This window comes from Sinocyclocheilus grahami, unplaced genomic scaffold, assembly GCF_001515645.1.
Source record: "Sinocyclocheilus grahami isolate Dianchi unplaced genomic scaffold, SAMN03320097.WGS_v1.1 scaffold32.1, whole genome shotgun sequence".
NCBI classification, from domain to species: Eukaryota; Metazoa; Chordata; class Actinopteri; order Cypriniformes; family Cyprinidae; genus Sinocyclocheilus; species Sinocyclocheilus grahami.
In genome coordinates this window covers 1616892-1634723 of record NW_015505211.1, presented here as the reverse complement: position 1 = coordinate 1634723, position 17832 = coordinate 1616892, and the positions used below count along the sequence as shown (strand labels likewise).

The following is a 17832-nucleotide window of genomic DNA, read 5'->3' as shown; positions in this document are numbered from 1 at the left end:
GGAATACCATAGTTTCTATTGTTATTTTTATGTTGTAGCAAGGACGAAAACAAAGAAAACGCTGTCTGGCTCCGCTAGCCAGTTAGCTAAATGCTAATTCATACTTATCCGACAAACGCCTACAAACAGTGAACTTCGAATGCTGGTGTTTGTTGGCGTTTATGTGATCAGTGTAAATTATTCGTTGATTACAGCTTTTCTGTAAGGTTTACCCACATGCTTGTTTAGCTATAGGCACACTAAATATGGCTCTGTGTTTGATTTGGCCACTGTAGTAAAGCCATGGTTAGTCTTCATAATGGGCTCATAGTTCTGGCAAAAGATATTTGGCTACACTCATTCTATAAAGACACAACAAACTGTGCTATACAGTCAGACACTGTAGATCCACAGTCTGTAATCAAATAATCCCTTTGTGGACTGTAGTATCATTTGTTAGAATGATTATATGAAAAGCATGGATATTGGTAACAGTGTTGCCAGATTGGAAATGTCCAAGTATCGAATCCAGAAGCTCAAAATTATCGTATTTCAAAGAAAATTATTGTACATGAGTAAAAACGTACAGAATGCAGCTATTTGACACAACCTTCAGATTACCACAATAAATAAATAACTATGCTAGGGCCCTATGAAATACGTTTTATTTTTTCCCAAATTCCTTTTTTTTTTTTTAAATTTAAAAAAAATGTTTTGGTTTTTTTTTTTTTTTTTTCCATTTTAATTTTTCTGGACTCCTTTTTAAATGGTTAAATTACATTTTATTAATCAAAAGCACGTCTAATTAAATAATGAAACGTATACAATTCAACATCAAATCTATTAAAAAGTTTAACAAAAATTATGTTTAGGGTCTTATGAAATGTTCTATTTTTTTCACCTTTTTTATTGTTACCAAATTCTGTGTTTTAATATGTCTAATTATTTGAATGCATAAAAACTACTTTTATTTATAGCGTTATGCTTTTTTTCTTAAGAAATTGTGCACTGTGTATTTCAATTTTATATAAGCATTAACACGTTACAGTGCACCCCATAAACGCAATCAAGCCTTTGAAAATAGCTGATCTACCACCCCTTTAATATTGTTATTATAAATATGATGTTAAATAATAAAAAAACAAATAAATTACAATATATTTAAATATATAGCATTGTATACATATACAAATATTTATTTTTAAAATAACATTTCATATAAATAATATAATATTAAATAATAAAAGCATTTAAAGTAATATTACAAATAATTAAAATAATAAAAAATAATATTATAATTTAGCATATCTATAGACTAGTGTGACCACAACATATGCCTCCTACAGAAACACAGTCTGCATACTCTAGTTTCTCATGCAGCTATGCTTCCTTGCATTTTTGTTTATTTCAGGATTAACTTGTACCTCATTCAATCCTGAGGTGTGACAGATCTACACGTTGAAGCTGTTAGCTAATCTTCAGTGGAGCGTCCCTGGCGTGGGCAGGGAGACATGGAGAGGACGGGCTGTCATGGAGACGGTCTACTGAGGCCATAGCATTAGCACAACTGACAGACTGAAGAGGCCGAGAGGATGGTTGAAGTGTGTGTAAGTGTGTGTGTATTTACTTTTCTGTGTGTGTGCATATAGAGTTTCTGGAAGGCCTGATAAGGCAGAGTGATACCAGAAGTGTGACACAAACTCTACCTGCCATACAGGCTGTGTACGATCATTGACTGCTAATGCGAGAACTGGTAGATCTTTTCAGAGATGCACATTCACACAGACACACACACTAACAGAAACCAACAAAGATTTCTCTCAATGGTCTATGTACCTCATCTGCAATTAACATCATCAAAATATCAGCAGCAATCACACTGAGTGACATATTCACCCCAAAACAACGGGTAAATAGTCAATAAGATGAACATCACATAAATTGACTACACTTGTGTCAACCATATTTGGAGAAAATAAATGTGATTTCACTGCACAAATGGGTTTCTTCAAAGGGAGGTTCTGGTTGAAAACCCAGCAGTCTGTTATTCAGGCCCTCTGAAGAATTTCATGCGGATGTCACACAGTGTCGGAACACTGGCACAGATGTAATGTTCCGGAGCACGGATGAACCACAACAACAAAAACCACCACATCAACAACAAGAAAACAACAACGGGGAAAAATAGACACATTCAAAATAGATCACAAACTTGCCAGGTAGTTTGCTGCGGTCACCCCCGGGTATGTTAGATCAAAACGGGTAACCAGCGCAGGCTGCAGGCGAGAAAATACAAAACAGTGTCACCAGCAAGTCGGCTGCACTCAGGGAGGGAAGAGAGAGGCTGAGGAGACAGGATGAAAGACGATGAAAATGCAGACATACTGCATGAACCATGAGAGGAAGTAAGGAGGGGAAGGAAAACAAAAGATGGCAGGATGAGGCTTTAATTTTTAAGGTTATTTTGCTCTGACCCCCTAAGACGACCTTCTGACCCTTGCTGCACACGAATGGTAAAAGCAATCTGAGGCTGTCACACAGAGTGCGCTCTTGCTTTCATAAACGGCTAGACAGAGAGGAACTGAACAGAATGCAGGGATCTCAAGAAGAAAAGTTGAACTTCATTTAACCCGACACGTCATCTTAAATTCTACACTCATGGCGTAAGATGCTGAAAAAAAGTGAGATGCGTCATGGCCACTAAAGACATCTGTCCGATAAATGTGTACATAAACCAATCACTTAAAAATAGCACAGAAAGAATGTAAGAATATGTCTTGTGTGTGACAGTGTTTTCTCCTGTATCCCTCACCTTGCTTTGAGGAACAGGAAGTGAGAGGAGTAGGTCAGTGCAGGTTTTTTTAGTCCTACTGACAAGTAACATTCTGCACCTGAGTGTCGACGAGAGTTTGCTCTGAGAAATCACATCTGTAGGATAGAGGTTGTTGTGTGACTGGGGGAGAAATGGCTGTTGGTAAAATAGAAAGACTGAGGTCTTAAAACACTGTCTGCAGAAGAGATGACAGTGCAGAATTCTGATGAGGCTAATGCTTTAGACAGGTCTATACACTCTGGAATAAAATCATACACTCCCTCAGATCGAATAAACGCACAGAGCTTTTGAATCATCTGCAGACAATCAGATGAGGCACAGGCTGTTAATGTCTTTCTGGCTGAGAGCGTGTCTCCAGCAGGGCCATATCTGATCACAGAAAAACAGCAACAAAAGCTTTCAATTCTGAAATAAATAGGTATGTTTTGTATCTGGCACTTTTAATGAATACAGCACACTTTACAAAATCCACAAAGAGGCAAAAAACATTGATTATTTATTTATTTACAAACTATTTGATAATCCATGTTTAATGTAACATTATCAAGTATCCATTGAGTTGATATTCATTTCTCATTGCAGTAAAAATATTTTAAAATTTAAATTAATTAATTTAATTTTAAAAATTAATTTATCAATATTTTCTTAATCAAATAATTAATTCATGTTTGTATTAACCACAAACATACACCATTGTTTAAAAGTTTGGGGTCAGTAAGCTTTTATTTAAATCCATTAAATTGATCAAAAGTGGCAGCAAAGACTTCTACATTGTTATAAAATTGTTAAAAAATATATTTCAACAGAACCTCCCTAACCATAAATGTGCAGGCCCAGAAGGGTTTAGCACAGAACTTTATAAGAAGTTCTGGGAGATTCTTGCCCCCATGTTTCTTTGTATGATTAATCATTCAGTCTTTTAATTAAAATTTCCACCCACATTATATAAAGTCAATATAGTTTTAATACCCAAGCCTGGACGGGATCAAATGAAGCTGTCCTTGTATCGCCCAGTCTCTTTTATTCCATCAGAAGCAAAAATTATTAGTAAGATCTTGGCTAACAGACTGAAAAAATATATATATGTTCAATCATAACTCAAGATCAAACTGTATTTATGCCAAACAGGATTGCCAACAAAGGGTATATAACAAAGTATTGAGATGAAATTTTGTTATTGACCAAATACTTATTTTCCACCATAATTTGCAAATAAATTCTTTAAAAATCCTACAATGTGATTTTCTGGATTTTTTTTCCTAATTTTGTCTCTCAGAGTTGAGGTATACCTATGATGAAAATTACAGGCCTCTCTCATCTTTTTAAGTGGGAGAACTTGCACAATTGGTGGCTGACTAAATACTTTTTTTCCCCACTGTATATAGTCAAACCTGAGGTGCCTTTATAACATAATGTATACAAAACGTACAACAAAAGCATGCTTGATGCTTGAATTTCATCAAATTGAATGGCCTTATACGTTTGCTACTCTTAAAAGGTTAGGATTCAATAGTAAATTTATTCAATGGATCAGTATTACATATGCTAAACCGGAGGCTTCGGTCCTTACAAATCAGACACTGTCAGTTTCGTTTTCATTACATAGAGGAACACGCCAAGGCTGCACCCTTTCTCCCCATCTGTTCACACTAGTGATGGAATCTTTGGCCACACGTATCAGGCAGAATGTCGAAATTGTCCCCATTTTAATTAATGGCAAACCTCAATATACGTATATCTGTATCTATATATATATATTAAAACAGAAAATGGTTATTTTAAGTTGTAATATTTTACAACTTATTCTGCTGTTTTTAATGTATCATATAAATCATATACTTATAACTTATAACCAAATTCATGTTCCAAATTCAATCAATCAATAAATACATAAATTCTGTAATTGTACTAGGATTTAAAAGGTGGAATGTCTGAAACATAAATTCAATATTTGTTAAAGAATTATTTCTGATGATTTTACGGTGTCTGACAAACACAGCACAAAATAACCTACCTACTGCCACAGTCAAGGAGGTCTACTATAATGCAGCTACAATCAGCCTGCTTTTAAACTAAAAACTGAGCACCATCTAGTGTTGAGAAGTCATATCACAACAGCACAGCTTAGCACAGCTCTAGAACTATAATGAAGACTGACCCATCACCTACATTCTTCTAATCAATGTCTGCATTGCAGGTCATACTCTTTCCAATAAATACATAAAGAAATAAATAAAATAAAAATGATTTCTTTAGATTTCTTAAAATTAGTAAATGAGTGAGGAATGAAAGCATGACATGGAAAACAGGACACTCATAGAGGCAACCAGACCAACACACAGACATACAAATGAAAAAAGAGAGGAGAAGAAAGACAGCAATGTCAAGAGGGCCATTGTGTTACTTATTGGATGGTACGAGAAAGGGTGATTTACCTTAAGTGGTGAAATGTGAGTGTGGGAAACGTAGCCATGCACATTCTCAATTTCTGAGAGGTTCTTCTCCGATACGTGCACCAGCTCTGGGGCTCGAACTTCATTGGTGAGCCGAGGAAAGCCATGATCCGGAGGAGGGGAATCTTCATCCTGATACCGGTACTATATGTGTGAAAAGAAAGAAGAAGAGATGGGCATACAAAGAAAAGCAGAGAAAACTAAAGGAGAAAGGGCAGAAAGAAAACCCACAATCCACCGCAGGGCAAAATGCAACAACGTAATGACTTTCAGCCAATGCATTCTGTGCCCTGTGAGATGAACAAGCCAATAAATCATTATTTGAAGAACTGAGAATGACTGAAATCATGATGCATGGGTGAAGTTTAATATTTTCTGTGAGCAACCGCATGCACATGGAATTAAAGCAAAGCACTGCTGTTGACATGCTCTGGTCAAGAGAGAGAGACATTTTAAATAGTTTGCTCTGCATGCAATCAAAGCAGGATGGTCATCTATTTTATCATTAGATTTTTTTTTTTAAAACAACAGTGAAAATGTGTAAAATGAAGATGCAACAAAGTGCAACGCATCAGTTCTCGACAAACATAGAGGATTTGTTATGGCGCGGCCCCTGTTTTTCTGTCTCACCCAAGGGGAGCTCATCAGGGCTGGGTTCATACATGCTGGAGATTGGCTTTGTTGCTGGGAGCCCTGTACTGCCGGAGGCCTGTTCTGTAAATACACACACAGGAGCCCAACTGTGAACAACCAATCACAGTCAGTTAAGCTGAATCATTTAAATCATTGTACATACACCACAGTTTAAAAGGTAAGGTTTTGATTTTTTTTTTTTAAAGAACTTTCTTATGCTCACCAAAGATGCATTATTTGATCAAAAACTGTAAAATAAATTGGTATTTTTTTATTTTGATATATTTTAAAAATGTAATTTTTGCCTGTGATGACTGTCATTACTCCAATCTTTTTCTCCAGAAAATTGAAATTGAAATATTTTGTAGCATTATAATTGTAAACGCAATTGCTCAATTGAATGCATCCTTGCTGAATAAAAGTGTTAATTTCTTAAAATAAAATAAAATTCCTTTTGATAAGTAGTGTAGATCATTCACCAGCCTCACACAAATTAAACAATACAAATAAAAGGGAAGAAGCCTCGACCAACAAAAAAGTACAACCTGACATGCCATACACACACACACACACACACACACACACACACACACACAGACACACAGAAATACACAAAGATTGAACACATTGCAATTTACTACCCATTTAATGTTTGAAAGCCAATAATCTTATCTTAATTTGGAAGCATCAGCCTCCATAAGCCTGCTTTTAGATGGCAAACGAGACAAATTAAATAAATTAATGACTTAATTAGTGGAGCCTTCATTCTTATAGCTCAAACAGTATATGGTGCTAGCATTGCCAATTGTCAGTTCCCAGGGAATGCATGTAACTGATAAAATGTCTAATAAAATCTTGAATGCAATGCAACTCGCTTTGAATAAAAGCATCCCCCAAATGCACAAATGTAATGCAAAATAAAATAATACATTAGTAAAAAAGTAAATACATTAGTTATGAGTATGGAGGCAGCATGGAGCCATAATTACCACTTCTGCGATCAAAAGAGCTCAAATATCTCAATGTCAGAGGACACACCATCACACCATGGAATAGAAATCCTCTATATTGAGTGTAAAAAAATGTGTGGACAATCATATTTCAGGAGCTTAGGCTGCATGAGCCCACCTGCAGAGAACGTGAGGGCTTTAATTCTCTCTGATGATATGACTTCATGCACAGCACAGAGTAATTATCCTACACCTTACTGATTAGCATTATGCACTGAGGTGGATGTGCTTTCTAATACACTACCTTGAGTTACAGTATTTCTCATTACCCTAATCCACAGAGAAACCGCCAGAATGTTGCCACATAGAAGAGTTTTAGAATTTCTGTCTAGAACTTAAGAGAGAACTTTCCATAATGAGATATTTCACTACCTAAGTGACTTACAGTTGCATTTTTAAAACTTTGTAATGGCATTTTTTCTAATTTTATTGAAAGTATGTCATCTTTATGTCAATCAAATTCAAAAGTGTATATTTATAAGCTTTTTAAAAAAATTCTAATTAAAACAATAGAATAAGCAGAATAAGTTACAGATCAAATAAAATCAGTATTAACAAAAATGCATTTGCACTACAGAGGTGGCACAGAAGAACACAAAAGTGGATGCAGGTATATTTACAGACATTTAATGAGGCTGAGAGGTGGCATGAGTGCAATTAAATTTATAAATTCATGTTGAGATTAATATTTTAAATATAACATTTTGAATACAGAAATATAAAATTATTTAAATAACTGAAATTATATTTTAAAAATGAAACTAAAACTGCCAGTAGGTGGCAGCAAGTCACTCCCTGTGTCCGAAATTGCCCCCTATACCTTTAAATAGGGCAATATTTGAGAAGCCATTTTTAGTGGTGTCCGAAACCTTAGTGGACATTATCGAGCGCACTCATTCAATACCATAATGCACAGCAATAACAAGTGTACAACTGATGTATTCTCAACGGCTAGAGAATACCCATAATGCACTGTGGGAGTTGCGTGTGAATGAATTGCCGTGTCTCGCTAGAAGGCGGCACCCACAGCTGAATCACCCATCCATTCATTCATTTTACTAAGCGCTTGTCCCACGGCATACAGCGTAATACAACATAGGTATAAATTCATTGTAAATTGATTATTAAAGGGGTCATATGATGCGATTTCAATTTTTCCTTTCTCTTTTGAGTGTTACAAGCTCTTGGTGCATAAAGAAGATCTGTAAAGTTGCAAAGACTAAAGTCTCAAATCCAAAGAGACAATCTTTATAAAAGTTAAGAGTCAAACATGCCTACCTAAAATGGTTCGTTCTAACACGCCCCCACATATCTACGTCATGATGTGGGAAGAATTCCATAACGCTGCACAAATGTTCACGCAAAGAAAGAAGGCGTAACTTTTATTCTCGCTGTAGTATTGTTGTTGCCGCCGCCGCCATGTCGTGAAGGCGCCGTGTGTTTCGTTGTGAAAGCGAAACTACTTTGTTTGGCCTTCCAAAAGAGGACGATATCTGCTTCGTCATACCTGGAGCTGATCCGTGCTGGTCGCTGAGGGAATACATCAACTTCGCGCTGTGGATCGCCGGATCAGCTTTCTCCATGGACGAAGCGGAGTCCAGCCCGGGGTCATCACATGTGGTTGCCTTAAGCCGGCCTCCGCTCACTCTAGGCCGCTGGCCACCGCTCACTCTAGCCGCCAGCCTCTGCTCACTCTAGGCCGCCGTGTGTGACACTGTGTTTCGTTGTGAAAGCGAAACTACTTTGTTTAGCCTTCCAAAAGAGGACACGACTAGAAATCAGTGGTTAAGTTGTATTTACAACACTGTTCCAGAACAGTTCAACCCAAATATTCAGATGTGTCCAGCGCATTTTATGGAGGACTGTTTCCTGATCCTGGTAGAGTAGACTACAATGCCGGCTGTTCTGACTCACAGACTGTAAGTACATTTTTTATATTTAAAGAATTTGCCACTGACGATTTTCTGAGCGTTTCTTGTTTGTTATTTCTCCGATCACAAATGCAGACATGGTTTTAAGTTTACGCGGCGCGATGCGATGCAATGCAACGCGTAAAAAGACAGTATAAGTCATTATAATCCATAATTATGTCCTCACTGGATGTAACAAAATCCCTCATTTATAATGAGTTTTAATGTTTTTGTCTTGCCGCTCCGGCCGGGACAAGGCATCACAATATGTCAAGAGGCGTAACATTTCCATCACACGCTTGAGGTATTTGGCCAATCACAATGCACTGGATAGCTGGCCAATCAGAGCACACCTCGCTTTTCAGACCGTAACAACACCGTACAGTATGTGGAAAATAATGGGGTTTTTTTTACCTTAAACCGCATAAACACATTTCATTACACCAAATACACAAACTAATGTTCTTTTTAGCAACATCATATGACCCTTTTAAATTGTTTAATTGGGGTTTATACATAATTTCAATCACTCGTTTTCATTCGCTCCTTCAAGTGAACTGTATTAGTGGCCGAATGACAAAAAATACAAATTCGCAAAACTAACAGATTGCATAGTTGGCATTTTTTAAAAAAAATCATAAAAAAAACGAATGACTAGCAATTTCCTACTGCTAAATTCTAAAAAAAACAGAGGTTTTAATTATTGGACCAAAAACCTCTGCATGTAATAACCTAAAACACTGTCTAACACTTGATGGCTGCTCTGTTAATTCCTTGTCATCAGTTAGGAACCAAAGTGTGCTATTTGATAGCAATCTTTCCTTTGAAACCCATGTTTCTATCATTTGTAAAACTGCATTTTTCCATCTTAAAAACATATCTAAATTACGACCTATGCTCTCAATGTCAAATGCAGAAACATTAATTCATGCGTTCATGACCTCAAGGTTAGATTATTGTAATGCTTTATTGGGTGGTTGCTCTGCGTGCTTAATAAACAAACTCCAGCTGGTCCAAAATTCAGCAGCTAGAGTTCTTACAAGAACCAAGAAGTATATGACCATATTAGCCCGGTTCTGTCAACTCTGCACTGGCTCCCTATTGAACATTGTATACATTTTTAATCTTGCTAATTACTTATAAAGCCCTGAATGGTTTAGCTCCTCAGTACTTGAGCGAGCTCATATCGCATTATTGTCCTTTTCGTCCGCTGCAATCTCAAAACTCTGGCCATTTGATAATACCTAGAAAATAATACCTGTAAAGCTGCTTTGATACAACTAGCATTGTATAAAGTGCTATACAAATAAAGGTGACTTGACTTGACATGCCGTTGAAGATCGCAAAATATTATGCAGTGGCTGGTTGTGGAGGAACACAGTCGCTGCATAACCTTCCTTCGGATTCAAATATTAGGAATGCGTGGTTGAACTTTATTTTTAGTTCACTGAGAGTCATTGAGAGTTGTTTGCTTCATTTCACCGCGGATTCCTCTGTAAACAAGACACAGGTCGACGCTGGATTTGCAGAGAGACTGAGATTAAAAAGCAATGCTGTGCCGTCTATATAGGATCTGACAGGAATGGCGTAGCACACTTATGTGAGTAAAAAATATTTGCACTACGTGTCACTATTGCTTTGTTTGAGATCGCTTGATATGTCCCGATTATGTGTACGTGTCTAACCAAAGTCACAGAAGGCTCCAACTATGAAGGATGTAGCTTGTCAAACAGACACACAGAAAGTTAGTTTACTATGCAAAAATATTATACAATATTCAATGTGGCACGTCCATAAAAACCGAGCGTTTCTCGAGCCGGCCTCAAAATCAAGGCAGAAAACAGAAAATTTATTTTTATGTTTTTGAATGTAAAAACCATGCAAACATCACAAGTGGACCTCAGACAACAGTATAAAATAATAAAAAAGCCAGTTCATGACCGCTTTAAATCAATATCACATTTGCAAACTCCCTTAATAATCATTAAAGCAGTCACTCATCTTAATTCATCGCGATCTCACAAAATTCCATTATAATCAATGAAGCTCTCTACACTGCACAATGAATCTCTTATTTACATTGTGTCGACACTTTGTTTGTTATAATGAGAGGATTCGTGAGCATGTATAACTAAGTACTGAACAAAATTCCGGTGTTTGAGCAGTGAGTGAATTCTGATTAACATTGCGTTCAAGGAAGATATGTCTGTGATAAATTACTCAACACTGCAAAAACTCATTGTAAATAGAAACCTTTGAAGCGCCCCTGAATGCAAACACAATATGCTGAAATATGATAATAAATTATATATTTTCATAGTCGCATGCAGTAGTTTTCAGTCCCAAATGCGACTGAAATGGTCGCATTGTAGAGCCCTGCTATTGTAATATATATTAAAATCATAGGTTACATAAGTTACAGTCATAAGATACCCAACGCTAAGCACGCTTTACATGAATCTGGGTTTCTGAGCTGCAGACAGAAAGGCGGACTGTCAGCTGGCAGTCTAGCTGACATATGTGAGATGGTTCATCTTAGGGAGCAAGTCACAAGAGATCAGAATAACAGCATGAAAGTTGTGCTACGAATAAACACATACCACAAAAAACATGAACCACTATGAACAGTATGAATCCGATGCAAGAACTGAGACACGAAAATTTTGATGTCCATATGAATAATATTGACAGTAATTGTCACACAATATTTGTGGTGAAAGAGTATCAAATGATTAGCTTAGCAACATGCTAATGACATTCTATTGGGAAAAAAAAACTGAGTTTGCTATGTATAACACTGCTATTCATGAAAAGTTGACTATGTACTGTACTTCCAAGGCAGCTCATGAGGTTTTGGATCAGTCACCACTGAGTTTAAGAACACTCACTATTTTCACTGCCATTGCACTACATGCTGCACACAAGCAGAGTGTTGAACAGCTGTATTATTGTATGCGAAGGCAGAGATAAATGAAGTTAATGTAAAGTAATGACAGGTGGGTGAGAAAATGTAGTCCCCAGGGTTCCCACACGGTAGCAGGTCGTGCAACCGTCTAACCTTTCTTTAAAAGCTGCTATTGTCTCCCTCTTCCAAATACTGCAAGCATCTCTTGTCGCCCCTGACTTGTTCTTTCTACACTGTTATTACCTGTAATTACCCAGCCCGGGCTAATAACAGCTCTCATACTCCATAACAGCGAATGGTATGGAAATATCTTCATTATAAAATGCACACTCACAGATTCAATCTAGAAATACCAGCCGCACTATATTTAGGTCTGTGACCTCTCATGATTTTCAACCTTTGGATTTGTGGAAAAGACAAGCATATATTGTGTTGTGCTGGTCAAAAAAACCAACAGCTAGTTGTGATAATATAATGTTGTCTTTTCAGCAGGATCTTTAAACTTTTTGTGCAAAATTTCTCCTTAGTATGAAATGCATCATCTCTTTATTGTCTGCCGTTTTGAGCTTTATTAACTGACTGTGACTTGGACAAGATTTTCACTCTGAAAGTCTCTTCCCCAATTACAGACCACTGAGGACATTCATCATGCCGTTTGAAGATTACAGACTTTGCAGGTGAACCGCTTGGAATTTTTCTTAAAGGAAAAATTAGAAAATATTTGCCAGCCAGATGAAGAGGGGAATGGAACATGAAAATAAAGATGCAAATTCTCTCTCCTCGGTGGATACACGACAACAGGCTGTAATGATAGTGATGGGACTGAACAGGTTTCATTAAAACCAAGGAAGAGCAGAGGGTAAAGTCACCACAAATCATCACAACATACAGTATTCTTCTGTGTCCTTCCTGTCATTTAGTATTTCTCGTTTTTCTGCCTGTAAAAACCAACAAGATGATTAGCAATTGTTCACACTGCACTGAACGTTCACAAACTAAATTACACTAAGGCTGTCATGAGTACTCAATATAATTTAAGTATTAAATAAATGAATAAATACATACATAAACACACCTTGACTACAATTTACCCATGTTAAGCAACTGGCCAAAAATTGCATTAGACAATTTTCTAACAAAAAACATCCAGCATTCATAAGGTAGTGTAAATTAGACATTAATTAAGTCTCTTTGCCACTATAAATGGATAAGTTATCAAATATGCCAATTGTTAATTATTACTTAATACAATAAATAAATAAATAAAAAATCAGATTACTCAATCAATCATCAAAATAATCGCCTGATTACTCGATTACCAAAATAATCCATAGTGACAGCTAGTGACACCTATCATTCAAAATGACTTAACTTTAACTATGACCATTACTTTCATCATCTTTTTTAATTCACACGCAGTTTCTCAACTCAAACAAAATCCTGATTTTCTCCAGTCGTAACTATGAAAATGTAGCAGCGTAAATAGGATAATGTAAATATACAGTATCTTCAGAAGATCGCCCAGCATTCCTACAACCACCATTGGAAGATTTGTAAGAAGGGAAAAACATTTGACCGCTGTGCATAAAAAAAAAAAGTTTTTAAAAGACCAATGATATTTTTAAATTGAATCTTGAAACAGTATTTTCATGGATTCTGAAACATTAGATAAATATCAGCCTTAGATATGGCAGCACAGAAAGCCACATTGTGAGTATGAGTGTGTGCATGTGTGTGTGTGTGCTTCTGACAGAATCACTACAGCGGCAATGAATGAAACACAGTTCATTAATGATGCTTTAGTACTACACTCTACTAACATATAACAGTCAGGTCACTGGTCACAGCGCAGTAAATGGACCACTGCTATTTGGCTGAGACTACTGACTCTAACCTAGTTACATGTGTAGATCTGGAAATCAAAAGCATAAACATACACAGTAGAACTCACACAAATCAGAGCCCTTTAATACTTTAAAGAACCTGAAACTTACAAAAGCAAAAACTATCATATAATTTCTAAAAATAATAGTCTTCTAGTTACTGCAGTTAACATTTACCATTTTCATTTTTCTCTCAAACCCACACACACACAAAAAAAAAGCAAATGAGTTTCTGTAAGAAGGGTTTAGTTTATGATGGTTGACTACTGCAGTTTTTTTTAACACTGCATAGTTCACACTGTTAACTTAGTACCACTCTCTACATCAGCACTGTAAAAGTTAAAACAAACACAAAATGGTCAAGCTTGTGTTACACTGGGCTATTCTGATTCTGATTCTATTAAAAATGCTATTAAAAACTGCTACAGTCTGTGATGTGTAGTATATTTGATGTGTTAAATGTGGTGGTAAGCTGTCTCACACCACACACAAGTGTCAAATATAACACTACAATAACTGATATATCGTAATATATCACTTTTAATCTGACATATGGAGCATGATAATGTGACAGATGGCTACTAGCACGGTCTACAGCACAGGAGCTTGAAAATGTTAAAAATTTATATATTTGTATGAGGACAGATGCGTTTGTGTATGGATGTGCATTAATGTATTTGGAAACAGGCTGTGGGTTTTTCCAACACATTATGTGGATCTAGCTTGTTCACGTGCCACTGTGCTGAAGGCTCCTTCCTCACTTCCCTCTCTCTCTGTCTCTTTGAGATGAGAGAAGATGGGAATATGAGGTGGCATGGCTGAAGGCTCTGTGCTGGATTGTGTGGAATCTCCTCGCAATTGTGTGCACTGACCCCTTTTCCACGGCCTAATAAACCCAGAGCTTGACATAGTCAGCTCACAGGGTTCATTCAGCCTGCAGAAGAAGAAAGGCTTAACAACAGCTGGCAAGACCCTCCCACTTCTACCTCCTCAGTTACTGAGAAAATGCAGAACTAGATTTTAAGCCAAAGTAAAATACTGTATTTTTAAAGACACCTAATAATCACTTTGTAAAATAAACTAACTAAATAAAAACAATTTATTCTACAAGCTGAGATGATCTACACAGGGAATCAACAATTTTATTTTAAATGACTAAGTCTTGCGTCAAAGAGAAAATTCTGTCATTTATTCACCCTTAAGTCCCCTGAAGCCTATGTGATTGCAGTAATGTGTGCAGACTGCCTCAGCCGTCTGGACTAATTGGTTCTGATTGAAGGACCGTTCATGATAGCAAACAAACAAACAAGTCAAGCATGCCAACTGAATACAACATTCGCCCTGGGATTAACATCTTGATCCAAGTGACATTACAGGGGTTTACAGATGATTTACTGTATAAATGCTGAAGGGGAAAAAAAGTCAAACTTAAGTGCTTGTCTTCAAAGTGAGGGTTGTAAATCCCATAAATCACTTGAAACTCATTCAATCTTAATTTAAAACAATAATTTATGCAGTGCAAACATTTCAATAGATCATAGATCAACTGTAGCCCAATAATCAACATGAGAAGTAAATGTTGAGTGTCACACCACTGACAGATTTCCCGACCCAGCAAAACAACAGCATTTCTAGAGCTTGCAAAAGTGCATAATCTCCAAAAAACATCAAATCGCTATTTCCTGCAGAACAGCACTGATGATGGATGCCTACCTTACATCCGAACATCAGCGACAAGGTGTTGTCATGGCACGCAACCTTACAGTGGCAGAGCATTGGATTAAAACAGTCGGAGTTCCTCACTATAGGAGACATTCCTCTCACAGCAGGAGTACTGCACTCGTGCTACGAGCACTGCCGTAGACAGAGAGAAAGCACGAGACTCTTCACTCCTGGATAAGCAAGAGTCCGCCTAATGCATGAATACACACACTCACACATTCTCCCTAAACAAACACACACACACACACACACACACACACACACACAACTGGGATGCAGTCACTGTTTAGATCTCAATTCTCTTCCCTTTCTCTACTCTGGTCTGAGTCAGACAGTATTTCACAACCCTGTAAGCTTTCTTAACTCTTACGCTTCATTTCCCTTACACAAAGCTTCTTTTTATTTTATTTTTATTTTGCAGTGAAATACGACCATGACTTTTTCATGTTTCCGTGAGATTAACTAGGTAATGACAATGCTGTGGTAAATTAACTACATTGCATAATTGGCGCCACTCTGGCTTTATTACTAAGGCCAAGTGTGATTTGTTAGACTGATTTGAAATTCAGTGAGTCCTTGCATGACGGCAGTGTCTAGCTTTACTTTGTTTGAAAACCAGAGAGCTGTAATTAGCGATGGTGTAATGTGTATACAAAAAGCTTCCTTAGTTTACATAAATAGCAGCAGAATTGTGATGGAAGTGATGCTCCTATTTTCACATCTCCCTGGTATAAACCAATTTTTAAAAAAAACAAGTCTATCTATTAACTTCATATACGGTAGCATGCGTTCAGGTTGAACATACATTTGAACATACATCTGAAATCTTTTCATCAAAGATTCCTGAAAATGTTTTTACCAAACACCAAATCAGCATATTAGAATGAGGAGCATATCAGAGGTCATCATGTGACACTGAAGACTGGAGTAATGGCTGCTGAAAATTCAGTTTTGCCATCATAAAAAAAGACATTTTAAAATATATTAAAATAGAAAACATTTATTTTAAATGTTAATAATATTTCACAATATTACTGTATTTTGATCAAATAATACAGCCTTGGTGAGCATGAGCATGTTTCAAAAACAAGAAATGTTTAATTTAATACATTAAAATTTAAATCTTACTGACCATAAACTTTTGAACGATAGTGTATATAGATGTTGAACAGCATGCTGCAGACCAGCATTCAAAAACACAACATATGCAATACTCTTCTTTTCAACTGGTATTTATATCAAGTCAAAAATGTATATTAAGATCAACTTAGACCACAACAGCAGATGTGCTAGCTGGCAAATTACCACGGCAACTCGAAGAGATGAGAGAGATGTTTACAAGCCTGCACAGAAAACTGCCAAACCCAGACAGAGTGCAGGATGGCATTATGCCCATGTGTGTGTGAGTGGTTGTGTTCCAGAAGGAAAACAGAGGTGCTCTGGGCTGGTAAAAATCATTCTGCAGGTGAAGAATTATAAGTTCTTTCAGTGGGTGAACGTATGCAGCAAGGGCGTGTATGAGGAGGCAAGGAAGGCCCCCAAAAAAAAAAAAAAAAAAAAAATTTGAATGAGAAAATATGAGATGTAAACCCCTAATTTTTCTAAAGTAAAACTGTCCAAGTAGCACAACTCGAACTGCGGGTTCGAGTCTCGTACCGGCAGGGATTGTAGGTGGGGGGGAGTGAATGTACAGCGCTCTCTCCCACCTTCAATACCACGACTGAGGTGCCCTTGAGCAAGGCACCGAACCCCCAACTGCTTCCCAGGTGCAGCAGCAAAAAAATGGCTGCCCACTGCTCCGGGTGTGTGTTCACGGTGTGTGTGTGTTCACTGCTGTGTGTGTGCACTTTGGATGGGATAAATGCAGAACACTAATTCCGAGTATGGGTCACCATACTTGGCCACATGTCACGTCACGTCACTCACTTCACTTCACAACAGTTGCAAATACTAGGGCTGTCAAAATGGCTGAAAAACTAAATTCTAATTGTGTACTTAAATATTATAAAAAATTGAATTATATTCGAATTTAAAATGCATAGTTTCAGTTAGGGTGAAGAAAAGCTTTTGGCTTCTCTCCGGAGGCCGCAAGAGGGCGCATCATTCAAAGCATAAGATAACAAATAAGTTGCTTAAACAACTATAAACAAAACAGCATCATGTATGTATGCATATAATACAAAGGCCGGAAAGCCAATCACACAGAGTACATTTTTCATTTAAAAACATGAGATGCAGTGGGATGGGGGAAAACCGGCCATAAAGTCTCGATATACAGGTGCATCTCAATAAATTAGAATGTTGTGGAAAAGTTCATTTATTTCAGTAATTCAACTCAAATTGTGAAACTCGTGTATTAAATAAATTCAATGCACACAGACTGAAGTAGTTTAAGTCTTTGGTTCTTTTAATTGTGATGATTTTGGCTCCCATTTAACAAAAACCCACCAATTCACTATCTCAACAAATTATAATATGGTGACATGCCAATCAGCTAATCAACT

At 36.9% G+C, this 17832-nt stretch overlaps 1 protein-coding gene across 1 annotated transcript in view; it reads right to left on the bottom strand.

Moving 5' to 3' along the window:
* LOC107578537 (disks large homolog 2-like) overlaps positions 1-17832 on the bottom strand; it is a 238295-nt gene that overhangs the window by 119575 nt on the left and 100888 nt on the right. The window contains exons 5-7 of the mRNA XM_016264486.1: positions 5896-5979; positions 5248-5409; positions 2196-2255 (exon numbers count right to left, since the gene is read on the bottom strand). Coding sequence (XP_016119972.1) covers positions 2196-2255; positions 5248-5409; positions 5896-5979 — 306 coding nt within the window. The remainder of the gene's footprint in view (positions 1-2195; positions 2256-5247; positions 5410-5895; positions 5980-17832) is intronic.